This window comes from Ischnura elegans, chromosome 4 (genome assembly GCF_921293095.1).
Source record: "Ischnura elegans chromosome 4, ioIscEleg1.1, whole genome shotgun sequence".
Lineage (NCBI taxonomy): Eukaryota > Metazoa > Arthropoda > Insecta > Odonata > Coenagrionidae > Ischnura > Ischnura elegans.
Genome location: NC_060249.1, coordinates 111,434,768 through 111,459,700, shown reverse-complemented (window position 1 = coordinate 111,459,700; position 24,933 = coordinate 111,434,768). Strand labels below are relative to the sequence as shown.

The 24,933-nt window shown below is 37.5% G+C and overlaps 1 protein-coding gene across 1 annotated transcript in view; it reads left to right on the top strand.

Moving 5' to 3' along the window:
* LOC124158217 overlaps positions 1–23,678 on the top strand; it is a 37,418-nt gene extending 13,740 nt beyond the window's left edge. The window contains exons 4-6 of the mRNA XM_046533405.1: positions 17,583–17,716; positions 18,909–19,209; positions 20,724–23,678. Coding sequence (XP_046389361.1) covers positions 17,583–17,716; positions 18,909–19,209; positions 20,724–20,842 — 554 coding nt within the window. The 3' untranslated portion in view covers positions 20,843–23,678. The remainder of the gene's footprint in view (positions 1–17,582; positions 17,717–18,908; positions 19,210–20,723) is intronic.
* Positions 23,679–24,933: the final 1,255 nt, after the last annotated feature.

Sequence of the window (24,933 nt, the reverse complement as noted above, 5' to 3'; positions counted from 1 at the left end):
GACGTAAGGATCCTGTCCAAAGGAATTTATACTGACATGAGAGAGCTTTGTTGGGTGGGGAAAATATTGCCAATAAAATCCCCAGAAATTCTATTACGCGGCGGGGAGTAATACTTATGTCCCTTTGAAAAATGTCTGGATTGCTGCAAATTTGACGGCTGAATGTGAGAGGTTACTGCAGAACTCAAATGGAATAGCGTCTGTGGCTCTTCCGGAGTATTTACAGCACCATTGAGAATTGATAGAATCATTTTTGTGGGCGATTTCTCTTTTTAGTGCCACCTAATATCGTCTTTAACCGATGCCCCAGGGTTAGAGTGAAGATTAAAGTTGGTTTTGACGTGAATTCCTCGAGCACGCTTTCGGGTTCACATGATTAAAATGCTTCAGTCAATGGAATCCCAGAAGTTAAAATTGGACTTTATCACACGAGGAGAAAAATTTGCAATAAATTACCCAAATGTCAGCCTCAATTTCTTGAAATACCGTTTTGCTCTCGAATCATGGTTCTCAAGTATATCTCAAGAAAATACTGCTTTTTATCAACCGTTGAGAGAGCGGGTTGTAAAACTTATATACCTTCCTTTTCTTAGCTAATCCTTAAAATTTCTACCTCTTTAAACTGCAATTCTACGCGTAACAATAACATAAATTAATGCTGAAAGTAAGCCAATAGATCATAAATGCGATTGTTTAGGCCGGATAATGTTTCCACAAATCTTACCATAGTATAAATTCGTTCACCCAATCGTATAAATATTTCCTTACGGTTCCCATCTCGAAATAAGAATCATGTTCATTGCTACAAGTTATTGAAAGTGATTTGGATCGTATTGATATATGGTACAATATGCTGTATTAATCTCAAATTCATGAGAATTTCACGTACAAACAATTGATTGCTTCATAAACGATAATAGAATAAACAGTAACAAACACTGTTGTTTTAAAGTACAAAAAAATTGTTTATACTTTAGAACTTACGTTTATTACATGAGAATGCTGTTTTTGGAAGAGAATAATTATTTTCTTCTCTTTGAAAATACATGTATATAGCCTAATCGAACGCAAAATTTATGCATTGAACTGCAATCCCAATTCGCTTCAATTTGTTTACAGTTCTATGCAGAAATACGTATTTATATACCATGAATGTTCGTTTATATTAACCCACTTCATGTTTGACTACAAAAGTGAATAAATGATGATTTGGGACAAGTTTGAAGGTCATTGTGATAGAATTCGGCCCTAAAATAGTGAGCGTGTGACTATTTTGTTCTATGAAGGAGTTTTGTAACTTAATGATTGTTACAAGCGCCATAGTTTTGTTTTCCTGAGGTATATCTTCACGTTCAGTCATAAATGACTTCTTATTCTTTTCATGTGAATCACTTGGCTTACGCAGTTATTACGATGAAATTATTTGCATTTCTATTAAAAATATTTATCTCCCCGTAGGTAGTATTGCTTTTATATACTTAAATGTGATTCGGTATCTCTGGGAACTCCGTACTCGTATTTCAGTGTTAGTTTCAATAAATGCCGCTCAGTGGCGCTGGGGTGCGCAGTCATTCCATGTTACCACTCCGTTCAATCTCTAAAACTCTAGAAGGCTCTTTTCCTCCCGCCCCCCTCTTCCCTTCATCTCTTCTGAAGAGAGAGAGAATCCACCCGTATCATCAGCGCCCTCTCGGACCACTTTACTTTGGGAATTCGATTTGTTGGAATTGAACTCCCGGGTATCACTCACGAGCGACCGCCTATTCGAGCCTGGGGTGGGATAGGGGGGGTGTCAGGAGGGGTTGGGTTTGGAAGGGAGTGGGTGGTGTTGGCTGAATCGACGAGAAATGGAGTGGGCTGTGAATTTAGGATGAATGGTAAAACGGGAGGAGGGAGTAAACGGAAATGCAATCGCAGGATCTTCTTTTCCTCCGTGGAGAATCAATAAGTAGGCACCTTTTGCGCAAATCTTTTCCACATATTTAAAATTGTAATCAATCTAGCTTTACTTTCATTACTGATCATTCTTTTTGTGTGCCATTGGTAAAATTGAAGCCATCAAAAGGAAAATTTATTGAACATTCTTTGCCAACGTAGGTACTAGCAACAAATATGTTACTTTTAGATACGCAGATTTGTAAAAAATTTCTACCACGCACCTTCAACATCAAACCCAAATAAATAAAAGTTAGATGCATTTTAAAACAGGGTTTTTGCCCCGCAGAACTTATGTTAAATTGAGTAGCTTTTTTTTCAAAATATAAAAATCTCAGAGTAAATCCGGTAACGCTTTCACAGTTTGAAAAAAAGTGTCATACACTTAGACTTTCGCGTAGAGCTTACACTTATTCTGACTTATGGCGTTCTTTTATGACCAAACTATCGAAGTGCTGATGCTGTCGGACTTAATAATAAATATTCAAGCCTAACATCAGCTGTTATAAAATGTTTATTCGTCCTCCATCGATTTAAATGAAAAGCACAAAGGTGGAAGTCATTTAGTAATTCCACAGCAAAGCAGATACAGAATGCGCATCATAACAGTGGACATCTTCTAGCTTCCGTCAATGGCGTATTTAATTCGACCAACCTTCCTTATGGGACGGATAAAAAACGAAATAAAAGGTTTAAATAACATAGGTTTGAGGAAGCGAAGGATTTCTGTCATCTTTTCGTTGAAGAAAGCGACAGTATGGAAAAAAATTATGAGAAATGGAAAAAATGTTTTGTCCCTTTTTTACCACCAATGTAACTCACTCAGTGATTCTACCCAAAGGTTGGTTTGGATAGAGCCCACCTCGTGCTAAGCCACATTCATGTGTATTTTATACATTCAGGGTAGGGGGGCCAGTTCCTTTCCTTCCTTTCCCACAAAGGTAGTTGCATCCATTTTCATCCCAAGGGCGATCGCGATGCGAGGCGATGGCCCAATGGTTTTCCCCGGAAGGGCTGTGGTGGTCAATGCGGTTAGGGACAAGGGCGGTTGGGGATCGATGAACTCGTAAATGGTAACATATCGCCCCTCTTCTTCATCAATTCCTTCTGTATTTCTCGTTTTTTCCACTTTCCTTCCCGATCATCCAACCCGAGCTGGCGACAGTACCTAAATCGGGCCATAAAGGCAAACCATAAACATGTTTCGTACGGAATGTAGTTAGTTTGCAGGTAGCGGAAGTAGTTCATATTTCCTGTGAATCAATGCTCTTTCGTTCACGCTTTATTGCTCAGCTGCCATGAAATTAAAATTATATCCGGATAAATAGGTGGAATGTGGAACGAAGTAGTCTAGTGAGTAGAGTTCTTAGCTGTTAATTCAGTAAGGGTCCAGGGTACAAATCGGGCCATAAAGGCCTACCATAAACATGTTTCGCACGGAATGTAGTTAGTTTGCAGGTAGCGGAAGCAGTTCATATTTCCTGTGAATCAATGCTCTTTCGTTCACGCTTTATTGCTCAGCTGCCATGAAATTAAAATTTTATCCGGATAAATAGGTGGAATGTGGAACGAAGTAGTCTTGTGAGTAGAGTTCTTGGCTGTTAATTCAGGAAGGGTCCCGGGTACAAATCTCGCTTGGAGCCTTCGCACCACCCCAATCAAAAATCCTCGGAAGCGCGAGGTGATCCAGGGAAATGAATTACCCAGTGTGTATGAAATTCACACGTTTGTGGCTTAGTTCGAGGCTACCTTATCCCCCACCAACCCGAACCAACATTTGGCTTGAATCACTGAGTGAAATTAATGGAAAAAGGGAAAAAAATGTTATTCTATTTCTCATGATGACGCAGTCCATTGCTCATCACCTTCTCACAGTGACGCAGCCAGTCATCAATTAATTTTCACTGCGATCCCATAATCATCAGGTACGTTCGACCATCTAAAAATGTGTTTTTAATAATATTTGAAAATGGTAATTTATTTTACCAATATGGGAAGAGTTATCAAAAATTATTATATACTTTATTATTATAAAGTTTTATTGAAAATGCATTTTCCCGTATTTTCAGAATTTCCTAACCAATCCTCCAGTACCGTTTGGAAAGGTATTAAGAAGAAAAATATTGAGTTTGTTTGGTGGTATAAAATATGGAAGGTGAATTTGTGATTGAGAAGGGTGTGATAGTTTTAACATTTCCTTCCCTGATACCGTATGAAAATTGGGCTTTACCCTATCAATTGTGTTATGGTTAAGTAACAGTAGTACATGTATACTTACCTATAATCGCAATGCATAAAAAATGTCAGAAAGTAGGTTTCCGCGGCGATGGTTTGATCTCTGCATTTCTCAGAAATGCAGAGATCATGCATAAAAAATGTTGACAAGAGTATTTTTTGTAATAGTATGGTTAACTAAGCATATTATTTCCTCTGATTTTTTAAATTCTATGAACACATTTCTTTGTGCCGTTCTATATAAAGGATTCAATTTAGTGAAATGTCGTTTCATATTTCGGGAGATTGGATTGTAGGTGATTTCTGTTGCAGGAAATTAATATTCTACGGCTGCACTCGGGCAAATTGCGGTGAAACTATTTCCATGAAAATAAACTCGTTTTAATCCAGTTCAGAACAAACCTTGTTCATCACGTATAGTCGTTTCCCATTTTCCTGCGAATTTTGCTCTTAACTGGCTATCGTTCCTTTTTTTCAATGGCAAATATTTTAATTTAACTGTGCAGTAAAAATAAAAAAGATCTAGGTCACTGATTGCATCCAAATACATATGTTATAAGCGGATCAGCAGTGTTAACTGTTTATGTTTTCAATTCAAAATAAAGTTCGATATTCTTTGTTAGTGGAATCAACCCACCTGTCCATTTCACGTCTTTATAATTACAACAGATTTCCATTTTCAAATTAAAGAAGCTTTTCAATCAAGGTATCTCTCAAGTCATTTCATTTTGTGCTTCCGGACTTATTTCAATTATATTTTTTAATTTTTTTACCCCCATTTTATTTCTTGATGATTACATATAAATTTCGTTACTATCGTGGCTTCAAGAGCGTTTTAACTTTCCCAACCTCGAGATAGCAATCTACTTCTTCAACTTTCATGCAATTTCTTTCCTCAACCCTTTTGTATGCAAAACCTGTAATTTAGTCTCCTCGTTTTCATTCACATTCATTGATGCTTTCTGAGTTTTCACCTCTTTATCTCTTTAGCTTCCTTGTTCACATCAAAATAAGAGCAATAAGCTTTGAGATAATTACTATCTTCCAGAGTGACCGTGTATTGCATATGATAGAATTGCAGATTTAAGAATTGCGAGGTAAATAAGCTCGATATGACTTGGCAGTACTAATCGGGAATTGGTAATTATGGCGGAAGATGCCAAAGTTGAGTTGAAAAAACTAAGGCGGCATACTTATTATATTTTATTGCATTTAAAGCTTTTTCAGACTAGGTAGTAATTTCTTTGCTCTATTTGACACTGTATCTGAATGCATCAATTTCTCTATGCGTTTTAATAATTGTGTTTTAATCACATGAAAGTAGCTTTTCTCACAAAGTGGTTAGTTACGTGCGTGATTTATCCAAATATTCTTTCAATCCATGAATTTGAAAAAAAAAATTTGCGACCATAGAAAAACATTGATAAAAATTCTAATAAAATTACTTGGTCATCCCTGGTATTTGCTGAATCAGTCATATACTGCTAGAAATTAAATAAATTAATGTCTCTCAATTAAAAACACTGATTAAATGCTGTAGGTGCTCTCATCCTCTCCCATACGTTCAGTAACTTCTATTTGAATCCCCTTGTACGCAAATGTACTTCCTAGTCCTATATTTTAAAAAGTACTGACCGCTTTCCTGTCACCCTTTCACTTTCGCGATCACCATTTCTCACATTGGAATTCGAACTCACGAAGAATGCCAAATGAGACGGTAGGGCAAACAATCTTGGTCAGGGATGATAAACTTTAATCGGATGTGAGTGTGAGTGGAATAGGAGTGGCGTAGCAAAGGTGGAAATGGCTATCATAAGAAACCCATTTTTGAATGGCACAGTCGGTGAGAGGGTCATAGCCCATGAGATATTAGTTTAAGACTATCAAACCTGTTGCCTTATTCATGGGAAGTCTCTACGTGGATTGCGCATTATTATCATCATAACTGGTCAATAATCCTAAGATTGGGTTGACGATATTCTCCACTCAGTTTTCCTATCAGCTAATCTTTTCACATTTACGTATTTCTTTTCTTTCCCATCCTTCTTTACGTGTTCTATATGTTAATTCGAGATTTTCCTTTTCCGCTTTTGCCGTCTACTTGTCCCTCGACGTTTGTCTTCATCAGACCATCATCTCTCAAAACATGGCCTTTAAGGTTGCTTTGTTCTCTTTTTTCGTTAGGATTCCCTTCTCTCCTACTTTTCTTAGGACTTCCTCATTACTCACTCGGTAGAACCATTTGATCCTCATCAATCTTCCTCTGCACCACATTTCGAAGGCCTCTACCCTTGATTTCTCTACAGCTGTGATTGTCCATGCCTCACTTCGGTATAGAAACTTACCTCAAAAGTAACGAAAGGAATAATTTTATATGTGGTCTGCGGCAGAGGCTTAACCACTGGGGGTGTTTTGCGGGTTACAAACCCCTCCCCCTTGAGCCTTTAATAGAGGCATCAGAAACGAGTAAGATGGTCTCAATAAATTAATTTTAGTAAATACTCGTAGAAAATTACTGTTTTTGATTCCTAAAAATCACGTTTTCGGCATCAAATATCCCAAAATCTTCCGGGTAAGGATTAGCCCTGGGTTAGCCCTGGGTCCTTATCCATACAATCCGGAAGGGCCTCGAAATCTCCGGTAAATTCCCCCCCATTTCAAAATCCTGGCTACGCCACTTGTCTGCGGAATTAAGATAAATTTCCGAAGTGATCCTCGGCATCATTTTGGTCGAACACTCCCATCGTGAAACCTTCCCAAAATCCGGCCCCTTTAGATTATTTGACACTCGAATCCCCAATGACAGCGCTGAAGGCAGTGACGTAATTTGCCAACATGGTCAACGCATCGAGGATATTATTGCGATGATAACATAGGTGTAATAGAATGAATCGTCGAGCCACTGCGAAAATTAATGTAGAAAATATCAAGGAAGATTAATCTTGGCTTTGAGGAGGTATTTCGATTCTTAGGGGCAACGGCAAATAGCAGTTAAGATTAAGGAATTAATACGTACATTTAAGCGGAAATATCCTCTACTGTATCACGGCGATTACTTAAAGGGTTCCCAATAACCATAAATACGCTACTCTGATCAAGGGCGAAACTAGGAATGAAGGGGGGTTTTAGGCGCAACTAGACCTGGGGTGTGCGGTATACCCGCCAGGATAAGCGGGAGGTGCGGGGGCTCTCCACAAAAAATTTTTTTAAGATATATGTTTCGAAACGGTGAGTTTTATGGCATCCTGAGGGATATTTTATTAATCCTTACACTCTTCTATAAGTATATTAATCAAATGAAGTAAAATGCATTAAACTTAAAAGTTTCCTCGAGCTCTGGGAGGGGGGCGGTTATCCCCCAAAACTGCCCCCTCGCTGCACCACTGACTGATAAAAAAATATTTTTCTCAGCAGGATATAAAAGAAAAAGTGGAATACGTCGGTTACCCCAAGTACCTTAAACCAACAAACCACCGTCCCAGTAAATGATGACTTGTATCACTGAGTGGCAACTAAAAGGCATTATGCATGAATATGAATGCACAAAATACATTAATTACGACGTTATGATAGCTTATAACAAAAAATATGATTAGAATAATCAGAAAATACCCAACATTGACAATGATTTTTAAACATGGTTTCCTCAGGTACTTGCTTCGTATCCTCGGAGCTCTACTTCCGAATTCGGCCGATAGTTGGCGTATTGGTTGTCTGGATTCTCGAATGGAGGGTAAAAAAAGTCCATGAGGGGTGGACCTGGCCTCCGGCAGAGCGCTTGCCCGCAGGGCCGATATACTTCACCATACGCAAACGCAAATGGCGTGCTACAGATACACATTGGGAGGCAACGGGTTTCCGGGAAATTAGGCAACCATCAATGCGAGAAAGTACTCGCGGGTTGCAGGTTACAAGTTTTCTCCCATTTGAGAACAATTCTTTGTTGCGTTTTTCTCTGCTCCATCAACTGGTAAATTTTCAAAGCAACAACCAAATCAAGGAAATAGTTAATTAATATTAACCTGGATCCGCCCAAAATATTTTTTTTGAGATTAATACGTGATATGTTGGATCAAGGCTTTCCGCGGCGTTTCGCCATATGAGTCACTGCTTTCAGGCGTTCCTCCGCGTTGTGTTGTCCATAGGTGACGACAGTTTCTGCAGCCATCCTGAAGACGTATTCGGGTCAGAAGTCCTGAAGACGCCAGCAGGATGGCTGGAGAAACTGTTTTCACCTATGGACAACACAACGCGGAGGAACGCCCAAAAGCTGGGACTCTTATAATACTTGATATGTTTGGGGAATGATGAGGACCTATTTTTACTACATTCTGAAAATATTGCATTGATTGGTGGTGTAGTTTCCAAGATACAGGCTGTGATATAAGTGTCACATTGGGCGGATCTTTTGTCATTTTGTCCAAGGTAACAGTGCAAGTTAAGGTTCAGAGTTCATTTAAATGTTCAAAAACATTTGACACGCATATTTATTTAGCAGAAATTATTATTTATGCACACTATTCGCAAGTTTTTATTTAAATTCAAAGTGCATTATTGAAAATTTAACAATAACTATCAAAGTTTTATTGTCCGCGACTCATGAATTCTTCGATTAAAAGTTTGATTTTTAATTTATAAATTTTCTGGATTTTGCCAATATTATTTCGCAGTCTCTGTTGTCTCCGGCTCAACTTTGTAAAAGTTCATTTTGAGCAAATGAAAATAAAATCTTTTGTCTTTTCCCAGCAATTTATTTTGACATTGCTACTGGCTACGAAGTAGCGACGAAGCGTAGGTACCTGAAGATGACGGCGCTGCGTAGAAACTAGTAGTGCCGTGAAAATAGGTTGGTGGAAAAGTATAACATATTTTCTTTCCATTAGCTTGTTATTTCACGGATTTAAATTTAAAAATTTTACGTTACAAACTGGTCAAACACAAATAAGATAAATAATTTTAACTCTCATGTAAAGTTTCCGTCAGTAGTGTTATGAAATTAGAGAACATTGAGTTGGAAATTATCAATAGATTTGTTGATGGTACATTGAAATTATATTTTTGCGTGACAAATAAGTGAGATGATTAAAAATGCATTTCCCCAAATTTTGAAAATACATAGAATGATTATGTATTTGAAAAATATTCTCACGACACATTAAAATATAAAATAACATAAAATTGAATGATAAATTCGTTTCAAATGAAATAAAATTGATTTAGACTTCAATACCGTTGTATCCTACTTGGAGTGGAAAGCAGAAAAGCCCACATTATATGTAACGCGTACAGTGCGGATGACAGAGGGGCTATATTTTACTGCACCACGACCCAGTCTTTTATTTAGTATAACTTAGACCTGATGATCTTTACCATCGTAACGTATATCATTGCTTCCTCTATTATAAATAAAGTAATGCGGTGGCTATATTTGGCTTGGCATCTATGTGTGGTCAGGTATGTTTGAACTACAGGCACGCCTAAACTCTAATTGTTACATATAAGGACCAAATTTTCACTTTAGCTGCTATGCATTATCTACAGCTACATCCAAAAGACAAGAAAAAATAATCCACCACCATTTTTTCCACTTTACATTTTTCGGATTTGTGTCGCAATCAATTGCTTAATTTCAGTTCAATGACTTTCAAATACAGAAAAGCTTTATGAGGAAAGAGGCTGGAGAGCAAAAAGCTAGATTTCAATTCATTTTTCAGTAAAGATGCTAGACGAGGAAAAACATTTTGAATTGGCGATTTTTAAATACCTTCTTATAATTTAGTTTTCTGCACAGAATATCCAATTTTATTTTTCTATGCCTTTTTTATTGCCTCGTTTAGTGTGAAAGATAAATTGTTGGTTATTATATGGAAAATCGGATTATTTGAACGTGTATATAATTACACTTGTCTTTAGCAGTTTCTTTTTAAAATTTGAATCGCAAATACAGTAGTTCATTCATGGAAACATTTTTTTTTTCTTCTAATAATTTATAATTTCTTCTATTTCTTCATTACATTTTGAACCACTTTTGGCAGAGTACTTTATGGAAATTCTTTGCAGTTGACGTAAATATTGTCTTTTATCGACCAAATACCTAAGTAAATAATTCAGTAAAAATGAATTTGGAACAGAGATTCTTTATCAAAATTTCTAATTATTGGTCTTAAATATTGTAATTTACTGGTAAACTCCGCGTAAAGTTATTTTATGCCCACTTTCTACGTTCCGTGTTCAAAAACTTATTAACTTTCTGTGCTCTTAATAAATATTTCATAACAATTGAGAGTATTTATATTCCTTCAATGCAAAAATGGATTATTAGTTAAAATTTTCGACTCTTTCTCATAATATAATAAATAATAAACTAGCGAATTGATAAATTTCTTTTCCCGATATCTCTTTGAGATCGAGTCGTGGGTAATCCTGATATCAAATATATTCTTTTCCCAAACTGTTATGAACTTTAGAAGTGGATAGTAAAGGGACAAGAGCAGGATTGTTCCTATTTGTGTGTGCGTTGGCGTTTACCTGCTCGACCTCTTTGCTCACATTTTCTTCTCCTCGAAGAGAACTCCGAAGTCCGACTGTACCCATGGTAACCACCCCTGCCCTAATCGCTTAAGTTTCTACCTTCTTTCTCCTCTCACTTTGCTTTCAAAGCAATTTCTGCCATTACTTATTCTGATTAATATTTTAACATTTCAACTCGTTAGTTTATACTTAGAATATAAATCATATTGATTCGCTGCACTCCTACTTTTCTTCTTCCCTAGCTAATTCCTTCAGATCCCTGAAGTTCTTTTACTTGTTTTCTTCGTTATCTTCCCCATTAATTTATCTCTTGGCCTTCCTTTTGGGACTTTTCCTTCCATTTTTCCATCCATTATATTTTTCTTGAAATAATGGTGTTCTATGACATGGCCCCACTAATGCTCCACAGTTCTCTTATTCTTAGGCGTAGCACGTAGATTTATCTGCTCCTATAAAAATGTTTAGGTCACGTAAACGGTTTAATTTTTCCTAGTGACTGCATATTTGATTCATTAAAAATGCCTTTCCTTCGTTTACTCAACATGAAGATGAAATGTTAAAATTATGCATTCATCAAAACCATGGATGATAATGATGTATCGCAGGGTCGTGGAGGTGATATTTTGTTACTTGAAATTTTGGGTCATCTTGAGTGACTCACTCAATTGCGTGCTTCAAGATGAAGGTGACTTAGGATAGGAGCTGGTGGAATTCACCTCAGATTGACACAAGGTCGTGTTAAGCTTCTACCTCCAGTGGAGAGGGTTGAAGGCGCAGTTATATGTTTTAGTGTTCTATCAACCTGGCCACCAAGTTCCTCATCATAGATAGTGATTGAATAGTGTTTATAAAAAATTATTTTTAGTGGGATAAATGATACTTCTCCGGAATAAATAAACTATCTAAGCGATGAAAATTCGCAAATACATCCTCTTTAACAGGAAATTTGGCACTGCCAGTAAAGCCGAAGATATATGGAAGTCCAGCGAGTAATCTTATTGTCACTGTAACCCGGCTTGAGTAAGACTGAGAAACTCTTGGGAATTAAGGGTGGAGATGGTCACATAAAAAATGCACTTTTAACAAAATGGATACATCGAAATGAAACGCGTGTTTTAGAGGAACGTAATGTTGCAGATGAGTAGTAGGAAACACATATGCTATACCCCAGTGGCGTTACTAGGAATGTGCTTGGGGGGAGGGATGGGATGGCCTGGGATGGTGAAGGGGGAGAGGAAGGGATCAACGGCAAATTTAAAAAAATGACATGCCTGGATAAAAATTTTAAAAGCTTTTGGAACTAAAGATAAGAACTAAAGATAACTTTAAGCTGATGCAGTAATTACATGTCAAAACTAGACAATGTCTTTTGATATTTTTTTTATTTCCCTGAGGCTTTGAGAGGGATAGATCCCCCTCATAGATACGCCACTGCTATAATTAGATTTTTTTCATCTTGTCTTGAGCTATAATGATATTAAGTTCTTGGAGTTTAAGCCAAATAATGCAAAAGTGCCTACTTTTCGTTTTTTTTAAACCATCCTATGGGTTTTAAATGAAAAAATGATTGTACGATATTGATACATAAATAAAAGGTTACAAGCAATATTTTTACAATAACATGATCAAAAAAAATGCCAAAACTCTTGGGTCTTCCCTTTTGTATTATTCTTATTCTTATTGTATTATTGTAAAAAATATTGCTTGTAACCTTTTATTTATGAATCAATATTGTACAACCATTTTTTTCATTTAAAGCCACTTCTATATCCATTGGAGAACCAAAGACACTTATGCTCAGTAGTCACGTAAAAAATGGCACTTTTCTGTATCAGAACCATTTCATTTTGGAGGTTTCGTTGGATGCTCTCCTTTCGTATGGTATTTATACTTCTCCCGCGCATTATCATATGTGCTCTAGAAATTTAGAATGGAAGTAAAAAGGGTTTACTGTCTCAGTTATGAAATAAAACATAGATCAGGTTATTCCTGGACATGGGAAACTATTCGTTTTCTTGGATTGACATTTTAAGAGCTTTTGGTCATCATATCTAACCATCTATCTAATTCACCATTGTGATTTATTTAAGAAAATGTGATTACACAGTGATAAGTTACAAGCTAAGAGTTACGGTTCTACTATACTATCATATCTATCAGGAGAAACGCTATAAAATTACCTGTGCTGCCAAATATGAAAAGAAGTTCAAGATGCAATATCAAGTGTGTTCACCGGCTTGAGTTTGAACAAACAACTCTTGAGAATAAAATAACAATAGTTCAACACCAAAAGTATCCGTGGGAAAGAGTTTGTTGACTAAAGTCAAGCTCTCTTTCTACATTTTTCAGGGAAAACGCTACTTTTGCATATGATATATACGGAAAGTGGAAAAATCTTTTTTATACAGGTAATTTTTATGATATTTATGCATATCAAGCCCGTAAAAAAACTAAAAATCCGGTTCATAAAAATAAGATTTATTTTAAATAATCAGTGGCTACATTTGATGGCGTGTCCTTTTGTCTAAGAGTATTTATGCAATCATTCGTTATGCGTTTAAGCCTTCTTTTTTTTAGAAGTTTCCAAGTTTATACATAAGCCAACTGCTACTATCTATGCTATAAAACTGGAAAGTAGTTAGGTCATTCCTTGAACGAGGAAAACGCACCTTTTGCGATTGATTGACTTTTCGGGAGAGCGTCTATTCGCTCTGAAGCGGGCGTTCCCGTCCGTATCATGTTCGTTTTATGGCGCCCTAAATCGGAAGACTGCGCCGCTGCATTAGAGATAGCATCTTACACCTTAGGGACCTTCATTTAGTAGACGTCGAGTTATCATTCCCTCACTGCGCTGTTCACTCTATGAAAAAAAGTGAATCGCTACCCTCTCCACTGCTATTTGTACAAGTCTCTCTTCCTCTCTTGGGAGAAGCGAGGAGCATATTCGCGGACCACACACGTTCACGTTTTCCCATCCCTAGACAGCGAATTCAAGTAAGCAGGAGTGAGCGATAGGCTGAGGCAGGGAGAAGGGATCTCAACTGGAGGAAATCTCTTGGGGGAAGAGGGGAACTTTTTGAAAGCGGAGTGAGGGATAGGAGCAATCAAGAGAAATACTGAAAGGAGGCCATAGTCTGTCCCGTAGACGCTTGGTTTATTGCTACCACTTTGAACGTATTTTAATCGGTTTTCGAAATGTTCGGGAGGTAGTGTTGATATCCATTGATAGAGTTTGTAGAGCTATCCATCAATTCTGAATATTTGAACTAGAGGAGGTACAGCTTTTTTATCCCGGGGGAAAATATAAGAAATCATAAATCCGCTAGATTATATCATGAAGAAAATAAATTTTGGTCAACAGCTCTAATTAAAAGTGATTTCGCCGAGAAATTGTTTCTACCGTTCTACCGTCAGCAAGACGGTTGCCGACTTTCGTAAACCAATTAAAATCCACTGTAAGTGACAATAAACATGGTGAACTACTGGAGTATCCTCCATGGTAATATTCATTTGAGTAATGAGTACGGTTAAAATTAATATTGACCTATCATGACTCGGTATACTAAAAATACTACTTCAAGGTCGCTATTCCTGCTTAAATAAATCTATAAAACTGCCATGATCAATCTAAACTGTGTGAGCGGGTGATGATGTTGTGTTTAGTTGCAGCGAGGAGGATATAACTCCGCCACTAGAGCTGACTAATGGGTGGAATTAGAAACCGTTCAGTCAGTCAGTCTTTCCAAGTGAACGAGGTCGAGCTTTGAAAGACGTAGAAATGGAAGCTCTGGAGTATGTATAGGAGCTTTTATATCTTGTCAACTCGATTCCTCGTATGAGTCGGCAGTGAAAGAACTGTTGGATATGGTGAAACAGGACCAAAACAATCCTCAACGGGTCAAGGGGAAATAAGCTATCACCATGTGTAGAGGGTAGCTGTTTTCCCGGCTGAAATAATTCTCATTTTTGTCTTCAATATATCTATATTCTCTAAAAATTAATAATTGTCGTTTATTTCTTTTATTTATACTGTGTCTCTCACTTTGCTAGTGCCTTCCTCAGCATAGGCGAAATTGTCTCCCCAGGCACTTAAGCCACGCACAGTAAATCCGGCAAGCAAAGGCGCGGCGCTTCGCCTTGTATTTCATCCAAACGCTAATGAGTTTTGCTATTAAATCTTATGCGATTCTTAGCAGTTAGTGAAACAGTAAAGCATGATGGGTGGAAGTGCTTCATGCTGCTCTCAAAGCAAATTACATATCTATGTTGCAAATGAAGCAGCTTAATCTTAAGCGTCCCCGATAAACTTATTACCTTTCCTCCGGCGGCAAGAAATCCTATGGAATAACGAGTTGAGCTCACTCGTGCCTGGCACAATTTAAGTGACGGGTAATTAAGCTCTCACTTTGCATCCATAAATTCATGTCCTGCTTGTTTAGACGCGGAAATTTTCCTGCGTTGAAAGTGCTGATTTTATGGGAGACGTGCTAATTATTCCTCTCGTAAGGCCTAGTTTGACTTTGACTTCGTAAGTGCCAATTGCTGTGTTAAATCAGCGTAGCATTGCATGCCTTTTTACTATAGCTGAGTAAGAAGTTTTGCAACAAAAGTCACTACCCTCAATACTACCTTGTTTTCCAACCCTCTTCTCATTCCTTCCGTCTGCGAGTCACTGTAAGTATCCTCTTCCTCATTCTTATGGGTCCATCCAGTCCATCCTCAAAGGTAAAGATTTATCAAGGTACACTAACCTTTAATTTCACTGGTTTATTTTAAAGTCTTATTTTTTACTTTGATTCAGGTAATTGTCCAAATCGTCTAATAATCAATGAAAGGTGCTCATATTCTTTTATATTTTTGTTAAAAAGAATGAAGTAGTATGGGCTACTTCGCAAATGCTATTTTTCTGTTGATTGCAATATATGTAGATATAAAAATTAAGTTACGCCCACGAAATATTAAGGTCTTGAACTTTCCCGGCGAACAAGTTGAAGGAATTCTTCTCTGGTTCTCTTCTCTCTGTTAGAGGAGACGATCTTATTTCATAGGGGTATTTCTTTATTATCTTTATTTGTGGAACTCTTTACAATCGACAGAAAGTAAAATTTGCGAACGAGTCCATCGTATTTTATTCATGGTAAAAAATATAAAAGCTTATTAGCACGTTGAAGTGATTGTTTTATAATCAGCTGCCCTAAGTACGATGCGTCGGTAATTGAAATATCGGCTAAGGAGATTGTGAATCGGTGGAGAACCCGAGAATCTTCTAAGTATCCCTAATTTTCCCTTTTCCGAGCTAACCCCTACTTCTCTGGGTATTCGTGGTAAAAAATCAGCGGCGTCTCTTCGACGATCTTAAGAACTACTTTTTCAGAGGTATCGATGATATCACGAGCTCATGCCTGGGGTTCATCACTTCTCAGCGACTCCTCCATTCATCGCATTGTCCTCAAGTGGTTACTTATTTTTTTACGCAATTGTGACCGATTCCTTCCCGCATATTCCTCGCCTAATTTTCATCCTAACCTATCTTTCCCTTCCCTCCAGTGAAATATTTTTACGAATTCCGATGTTAATCCGGAGTGAAAAATCTCAGAATTTTAAGTGCAATGAAAACCATACGGTAAATTTTTACGCTTAATCGTTGTGTGCGCATAATAAGACATCCAGTTAATTGTTTTCCAGGGTGTTTCTGTGCTTGTAAAACTATCACTATTTTTTTAGGTTTTTTAGGCTAGTGCTATTTTTTATTCTCTTGCTCCAAACCACTTTTCAAAATCACCAACATTCCTCCTCAACTCCACCGTTCGCACCCGAGACACGGCAGCCACACAAAATTAAAATTCTATTCATGAATCGATATTCTCTTTCTCAATGGATTGATTTTGACGAATTTATATTAGTAATTAAAGTTTTGATTGCTTGAGAGGGGTTTATGTCGAAGCTTAAGTGTTCTAAGTGGGTATTATAACTTCTAATCCCTTTAAAGTAACCCACAAACTCCATGAGGAGTATACATTAATCGGCGTATAAGCATAATATTGCGCTGGTTCGACTTTGATCGGTATATCATCAATGATATTTTTTCTTAAGTCTTCATTCTTGCCCACTATCCCCTTTGAAACAATCCTCATAGTCCATGAGGTGCATTAACAAATAATAATTAAAATATAATCATTCACTACCTACACTTTGATCAGACTATCATCAATGATACTTTTTCTGAATTCTTGTATCACACTCTTTTCATTTCTCTTCCCCGTCTCGCTCTCTCGGCCATTTCCGAAAGGCAGAAGCCTCCAAGAGATTAGTGTGATGGCGATGAAGAATCACATCAAGTTGGATGTAAGCACACGGCGGCAAATGAAAGTTTACGCTATCGGGTCACCAGAGAAATTGCCGGCAGCTAGACTCCCAAGCCTCCATAAACTTCAGCGCATTGTTCTACGAGGAAATAAATTTATATTAAATGCTGTTTTTCCCCGCTTTCTTAGATGCTTGAAATGGATTATTTAGCTTGTAAACGCAGTAATAGTTGAACTGAAATGAATCTGAAACCATTTAGGGTATTCTCAGTTCTCACAGTAGCCTCAAGCTTCATCAAAAGTGAGAAATTGATAAATATCTTTATGATGTGATGTAAAAAAGAAGTGGTTATGCCTCGAAAAATTTTAGCAGACTTTTCATAGATAACTCATTTAGTGTATACATTTTTTATATCTTACCAAAATTTAGTCTGCTGATTTGCCGATGGTATAACTATCTCTTTTCCAAGAAATTACTTTGGCGGATAAAAATATTATTCAACGCGAGGAAATGTTTCATGTCATTAAATGCGATTTCTCTATTCATCATTAACACTTTCTTCATCTATTTGACAGCTCTTCCAGGAGATGGTCCTCGGATTACGGGCGGACGTCCTCGCTATCAGGTTGGCGACACTGTCCGCGTCAACTGCACCTCGGGGCGCTCAAAACCAGCCGCACAGCTTATCTGGTTTATCAACGGGGAGCAGGTGAGGCAAAGATATAATGATTATTCTCTATCAGTCAAGCAAAGCACCCCCCGAGTTTTATTATTGCGCTTAATCCTTCGCATTCGGTTTGTGGTTGACGGGTTTTATTGCTTTACGTTGTCTCCGATGGTGAACTTACGCAAATGATTCAAATGAGACGAGTTCTCATGGCGTTGCAGTCAACCTAAAAATTACACCTGAAATATAGTGCAGTGGTGGAACAGCCAAAACTTTTTTTATTCCTTTATAAATTTTAAAAGTAACCGATTCTTTTTTATTTCTTGGTGTCATCCTGTATGCATAGCCGAAAACGAGAAACGATATTCGACTATACAAATCTGGCATGGAAATATAACATTTTGCATTAATAATTGGTGACTCGTTAATATTTTAATAACACTTTTGGTTATATGATGGTTAACTAGCGATATAAAATATTCCTTTAAACTTAATGCCAATGAAATCGACTAAATTTGGCGTGACTAGGTGGAGATAGAAGATATTCATGGTAGAACAAAAAAAAACACGGTACAGTTCCACAAACTTTATGCTGCTGTCGATTAGTTTGGGCAACTAGTGGAAACTAGTCGACAGTAACATAAATATTGTGGAATTTTATTGTGCTTTTTGTTCAATGATGAATTCACTAGCCAAATTTCCGCTGCAGGTGAGTGTTACAATAAAATAAGCCATATCTTGCAAAATTTGTTCTTATGAAAACTTTTTATGTGAGGTCATGAGCTTTTTGAAAGTGTAAATTATGGCACACTTACACTCACTCAATGTTTCTATCTATCAATGGATGCGGGTTGAGTCCACTCTATATTCACCCACATGCGTGTGGATAACGCTGATTCAGGGTAGAGTAGGCAGTTTCTTTCCAAGGGCAACCTCTTACTTCGAGGAGGGATGCCCCAAGGCTTTACCACGGACTTAAACCTTTGACCGTTCTGCCAGATGCCAGACACTACACCTTACTTTACATCTACGATGTGTCTTGCAAGCAACCTCCAGGGTGTGTGGCACGGGGAGATTCCATTGCAGTCAAGCTGCACTCATAGTAGCCTTAATCAGAAACGCATTCGTTCGCCGTACTCAGGCCAAGCACTCAGGACAACAACACGCGGTCAGGCCAGAGACCTGTCTATCGCGCTCCTCAACGCAAGTTGATAAATGTGTTTCCTTCCCGCAGGCGGATTCCTCGTTCATCCGCGGTCCATTCAGCAAGAGTAGCCGCGATGGATTGGAGACTTCGACGCTGGGGCTGGAGTTCAAGGTGCGGCCTAAGCACTTTCGTCGCAACGGCGACATGAAGCTCAAGTGCCTGGCGACCATCGCCACGGTCTACTGGCGCACGAACGAGGAGAGCGTGGAGGGCGACCGGCCGCAGAAGGCACCAGCGCTCGAGATCCGTAAGGGCCATGGGGACATGGCCGCCGCCGCGGCTGCCGCATCTGCCGCATCCGGAGAATACGGAGCGAATAGGAACGGAGGTGGGTCGCATTCCAAACCTTTGGCACCATTTTGGCATTATTATTGTTTAGAATATCGAATCGTATTTTCAACTATTTTCACTACTATTTGGCGAATTTTAAGCTCCACAAGAAGGCTGGGGGTGGTGGTCTTTTTAGGTCGAGCGCTCGTAAGGTCTGCATAGGCGGCCACGTATGGTAACTACAATTAGACCTCTACACCTTCTCGTCGCAGCCAATAGTGGCTGCCTGGAGTATGTAGTTCGATCCTTTCAGTAGTAACCGCTATTTTTTCGCTCTGCTAAGAAGCGTGGAAAACTATGGAGGCTTAATTTTGGCGGGTATTAGGGGATCAGTGTGCGGCTGCAGATGGACACTGAGTCGCACTTCTGCATCGCCACGGCATGCGACATTGTGGTGCCTGAGTCACGCCCAGAGGTAAATCCGTGGTGCGGCTAATTATACAATTGGCGCGCTAAGGAAGTGCCTGTTTTACGCAGATTCCGTACCAAACAGTGACGCTTTTGCGGCATTATCAAATACGATGACATAGTATGCGTGGAGATTGTTTGGAGAGAAAGTAGAGGGAAATGAAGTTGCAAAATTCATTTACAATTTTCAATGCGAATATACAGCTATGATAGAAAAACTGATAGTTCACGGCATAATTCCAGCGAATGAAGAAGGTAGTATGGGCTAAAACTTTTCATGTCGGATTTGCAAGTTGCTTTTAGTGGTTACATCTCTATCGCGCCGTTTACATTAGAATTGTTAGAGGATTGGCGTAGACGTATATCTATATCACATCCTGAGCCAAAGGATATAACTTCTTGTAATATAATCTCTAACAAATGAAACCTTTGCTCTGAGCGTCGCAAGACTTCGTGATACGCCATGGCCAAGGAAGATCTTGTAATTGAATATTTGATTTCTAAGGTCTGTATGACCGTTGATGAAGTGAAGTAAAGGATTGTGAAATTGAATGGATTGGGAGAGGAAAGAAAGCCAGAATTAAGATGCAAGTGAATTAAGGTTTTGAAAGAAGGGGTTAAAACAAATATGGTCTTTGAGGAGAGAGGGAGCTTAAGGGTTGAATACACGTTACACGGCTGGTTCTACGAAAGGGAAAGGGTAGGTCGGGGATGACTGCAGGGTAGGAAACTGGGTGATTTTTAGGTGACAAGTTAAAATAAATATAGATGGTTAAGGTACATTATAAGTATTCAAGTCAAAAATCAACAGAGTTGATTAATTATCTAGGATAAATAACACAAAAACTGAGGAGAATATGATGATTTTTGTATAAGAATGAAAAATATTTGATGTTTCCTTTGTTATTAGATACCATACAATATTCACTGTAAAGTTTTTCCTGTAAAGTAAATAGCCACACGAAGTGAAATTTGTATTGTTTATCTCGAGTCATGGAAGCATGTTTGCCTACTCGAGTCGTAGTGCATGTCGAGGATAGAGGTTTTGAGAATGACATGAAAAGGTATAAAAAGTCAAATATTGTATTTACCCGCATTTTTCAGGCTCACGGATGAGACCTACTCCACTGTGGGTCTGCTGTCAACTACTCTTCCACATACTCTTGGCCACCTACAGGATTCTCGTCTCCTCAATTGCAAGCATGCACCAACTCCCTAGGTAACACCTATCCACCTTCACCTTATGAGCCCGCTGGAAATGAGAAGATGGATAAGCTTAACACAAATGCTGTCCCTACACTGATACAGCACCTCCTACTACAGAATGGGAGGCCTCTTGCGACGACCTCGCAATCAATTTCGGGGGATTGAGGACGGCAAGGCTGAAAAAGAATCCGGTCCCGGTCGACAGCCGGCGTTTTTCCATTGATACGCATTAATAAAGGTGTTGGACAAAATTTATTTTGGGAGACTCATTTGGTGGGGATGAAATTTTGCGGTGGTGATTTGAGATGGTTTACTCACGACTGAACTCCACAAAAGTGTTGGTGGCTGAATATTTGAATCACTTCTGGATTTAAGATATTTTTATGTAGTTTATTGCGTAAGTTAGACATGTAGGCTTTTAAAAATTCATATTTTAATTAAATGGACGAACGTGGTGGTAACTTGACCGCAGGCTATGAACTTGGTGGAGGAGATTGCATTTTTTCTTTTGCTTGGCCATGGTATCATGGTATCCGAATGGCATTCCTTGGCGAGAGGTGATATTACCGATAGGGGCCTTTCGGGAATAGTTTTAAACCGAATGCTGACCTTTTCTCTCCCACTTGCCTTCTTGAGAGCCGATCGGATTTCATTTTCGGATACAAATGTCAGCTGTGCCGTCAATCCACGCGTTTTTCTGAATTCTGAACCCCTGAGGCCAGGCCATTCAACTCACCTTGGAAGAGTCACCCGTGGACTGAGAAACCAAAGCCTCTATTATGGTGTAGGGTTGATCGGCGCCCATAATGTCAACAAACAGTACCTTTTTGAAGACTGGAGCAGTGGTACAGAACATAAACAGCGATTTTATTGAGAAAGTTGTTTCTCAGAGTGTTTTTTTTTTATTCGTGTGAGACTTAATTTATGGGATGAGTGATAATGGTATTCTTCAATTATTTTTATAGCTTTGCCTTGGACACGGAGAAAACTAGATAAAACTGTGAGATGCGCTATTCCTTTTCTTGTGTTTTCTTATATAACAGGGGGAACTTTTTATCAGAACTAAACGTTTGCTGTGCTGATGCTGATATGTCTTACTATTGTTAATCTTTCGGTACAGATGTTCTGGGTGTGCTTGTAGGGGGATTGCTGTTTTTTGACATCTTGTGGACCATGAATTTATGTACATGATTTCCTTGAGAAGACTAAATGTGCGTGTTCTTTTTAACACTTCTCTTTCCTAATAAAGACGACTCAAGATTTTACTTGTGATTCACCCTTTGCTATCTGCTGCAAATGTCTGCGTAGCGGCAAGAGACAAAAATTTAACTGTTCGTTTGATGTGAGTAAGTGGGGTGAAAAATTTGTGCCGGGAAAAAATTTTCTCCGCAGAATCAAACAGCTTTGTGACGTTTATTACTCCGAGGCTGTGTATGGCTCGCCGAATGACCCTCTGTATTTTATAATGTCTACGTCTTTCACTGTAAAAGTTTTTGTACTTACATATACATTTATCATCATTGTTCTATCAGTGTGCAAGCATTAAGCTTACATTCGAAATTAAAAATTCTTTTGCCCCTTCTAAGATTGATACTTCATTGATCATCGGAGGCTTTAAAGCTTGAAGACATCCTCCAAATGGACGATAACATTTCTGAGAGTTTTCATAATTCGTTTTTGACCCTTTTTCTTTTCCCAGAGTAATCCAAAATTGTGTTCGTTTTCCATTGAGGAAAAGTAGAGCCTTTCATTAATGGAACATTGATGGCCATATAAATGATTCTTTAATAGACTGTAAGGTTAAGATTCAACCAACTTATCTTTTCTACCGGTATAAGTGGTTTAAATCTAAGGGTTTGAATAATTATATAAAAGTTATATTCTCAATTATTTATTTACCGTCTATATTTGGAGCGAAATGTGCTGCTTCTGAGGATACATTATTAAATATTTGTGATTTAAATATGAAAGCCAATTGTCATTTTTTAATTATTGTCATTATTCAACGAGTTATAACCATACTTTGCATTAATCGAGAGTGAATGTTAACTAAAAAATGAAATAATTCTGTCGACGGAAGCGGACAAATAGTCGATTTAAAATTGCGATTGATTTGTATTGATGAATTGGTCGGACGTGCTTTGACCAATACAAAATTTTAAGTACGATTTTATTGATGAAAAATTGTTTTTTTTAATAACAATGCTTGGTAAATACTCGTTTGTGGATGGCAGTGTATGACATTCCGACGTGTTGCGAAAATTTCTCGACTCCGTGCTCAAAAATACGGAAATATTTATTTGGTTGCAGTTTATCTTAGTGTATGATTTTTTAATATGAAAATTTTAATTGCTAGTCGATATTATACTGTGGGCAAATAATGTTCATTGAGTGGTTCAGAAAAGTGAACAAACTCTTCATGACAGTTTGAAAATGTAAGTAAGCTGTCAATCTCATCTAATGAAAACAAAATAATTAAGGTGTCATTATACCATAGGAACAGGAAAATGCATGCAGGTGTGATTTCAGCTTTTCGGAATAGCCCTATTGGTCTCCAAGACATCTTCAATTCATAATATGTCGCTATTTTTCATTATAAATGAAGTCTTGCTAAATTTTATATAATATTTTATTCAGTTCAACTCTTTTTTTTGCTCAATAATTATAACATGGTAATTACAATATAATTCAGTCAATGGCTTATGAATGATGGTGTGTATTTTTTTTCATTTTATCATTTTCCAAATTCGAAGGGTAATTTTTGTTATTCATTAGGCTGTTTATATTAAGTAATTAACTGTTTCATTTATTTTACACGGAAAGAGTATTTTATAATGGAAAATGAATTTATAATAAATGTGTCATACCTGAAATCTTATTTTTATCTCAATTTTTGCACGTGATTTTCTGTCTCTCCTATTTTTCCTGCATTCTGGGAATAGAATTTTAGAAAATCATCAAAGAAATGAGGCACTTAGAAAAGCAAAGCATGTTATTGTTCGTCACCTACGTACCAGTTATTTTATTGGATGACGGAGGGCCAATTTACCTTTTCGTCTTCCTTTCGCATATTTTCGACTTTCACTTTATGACATGTATTTAGCCCGACTGGGGTGTATCAGCAGTGAAAAATGTGGAAAAATTCCTTCCCTCCTATTTTCCGAGTCGCGTAATTCCATTACGCATCAATTTGCGCTGGAATGGTTTTCTTTTGTCATTTTTGTGACACATTTATCATTTAAAACTTAAACAATCACATCTAAATTTTCAGGGAGAAAAAAGTAAACCTTTTTTAACAAGTAATTATTTTTACAAAAAAATGGACAAAAGTTTTTATACAGGAAAATGTTGGCAATTGCCTACTCACCAATGTGCTACCAAACATAAAACTGATAAAGTAATTAAAAAGTGACATATGAGTGTAGACCACGTGGTAACTATATCGGACTTTGCCCCGACATTTCGTGATTGAATACTGATCACTTCTTCAAGGGACCATTCCCTTGAAGGAGTGACTAGCAGTTGGTCACGAAAAGTCGGGGCAAAATACGATATACCGCGCGGTATACAATCAGCTATGTCACTTTTTAATAATCATGAGCCACGAAAGCTTTCAACAAAAAAATGATAGAGTAGGTTTTTGACAAGTAAGTTCATCATTTATTCACTTATAACTTGAATTAAAATTTATCGAGCTATGATTAAAGTCCTTCATTTGTACCGTTGAGATAGTTTTTCCGTTGTCATTTGGAATAAATTATACTAAATTTCTTGTAAAATGAACTATACAACGTAGTCGGGATATGTGTGATATAATAATTTATAACGATTTTAAGCCATCAAAGAAGAGCTTTAAAATTACTAGGTGTTCAAAAGAAAACAATCAGCTATAATGTCATAAATCATTAAATTTCTTGTACTTAACTTATAGAAAAATAATTTCCGATATTTTTAGATTTTGGATTTTATTTTAGATTTTTTTTGACATAGTGAATTACAATATTTTAACAGTGGTTTAGAGAACTTAGCATTACTTTAAAATAAGACAATATAAAAGGTATTTCGAAAACAACATCAAATGTTCTCAATTTGTGAAATAGCAGTTAGC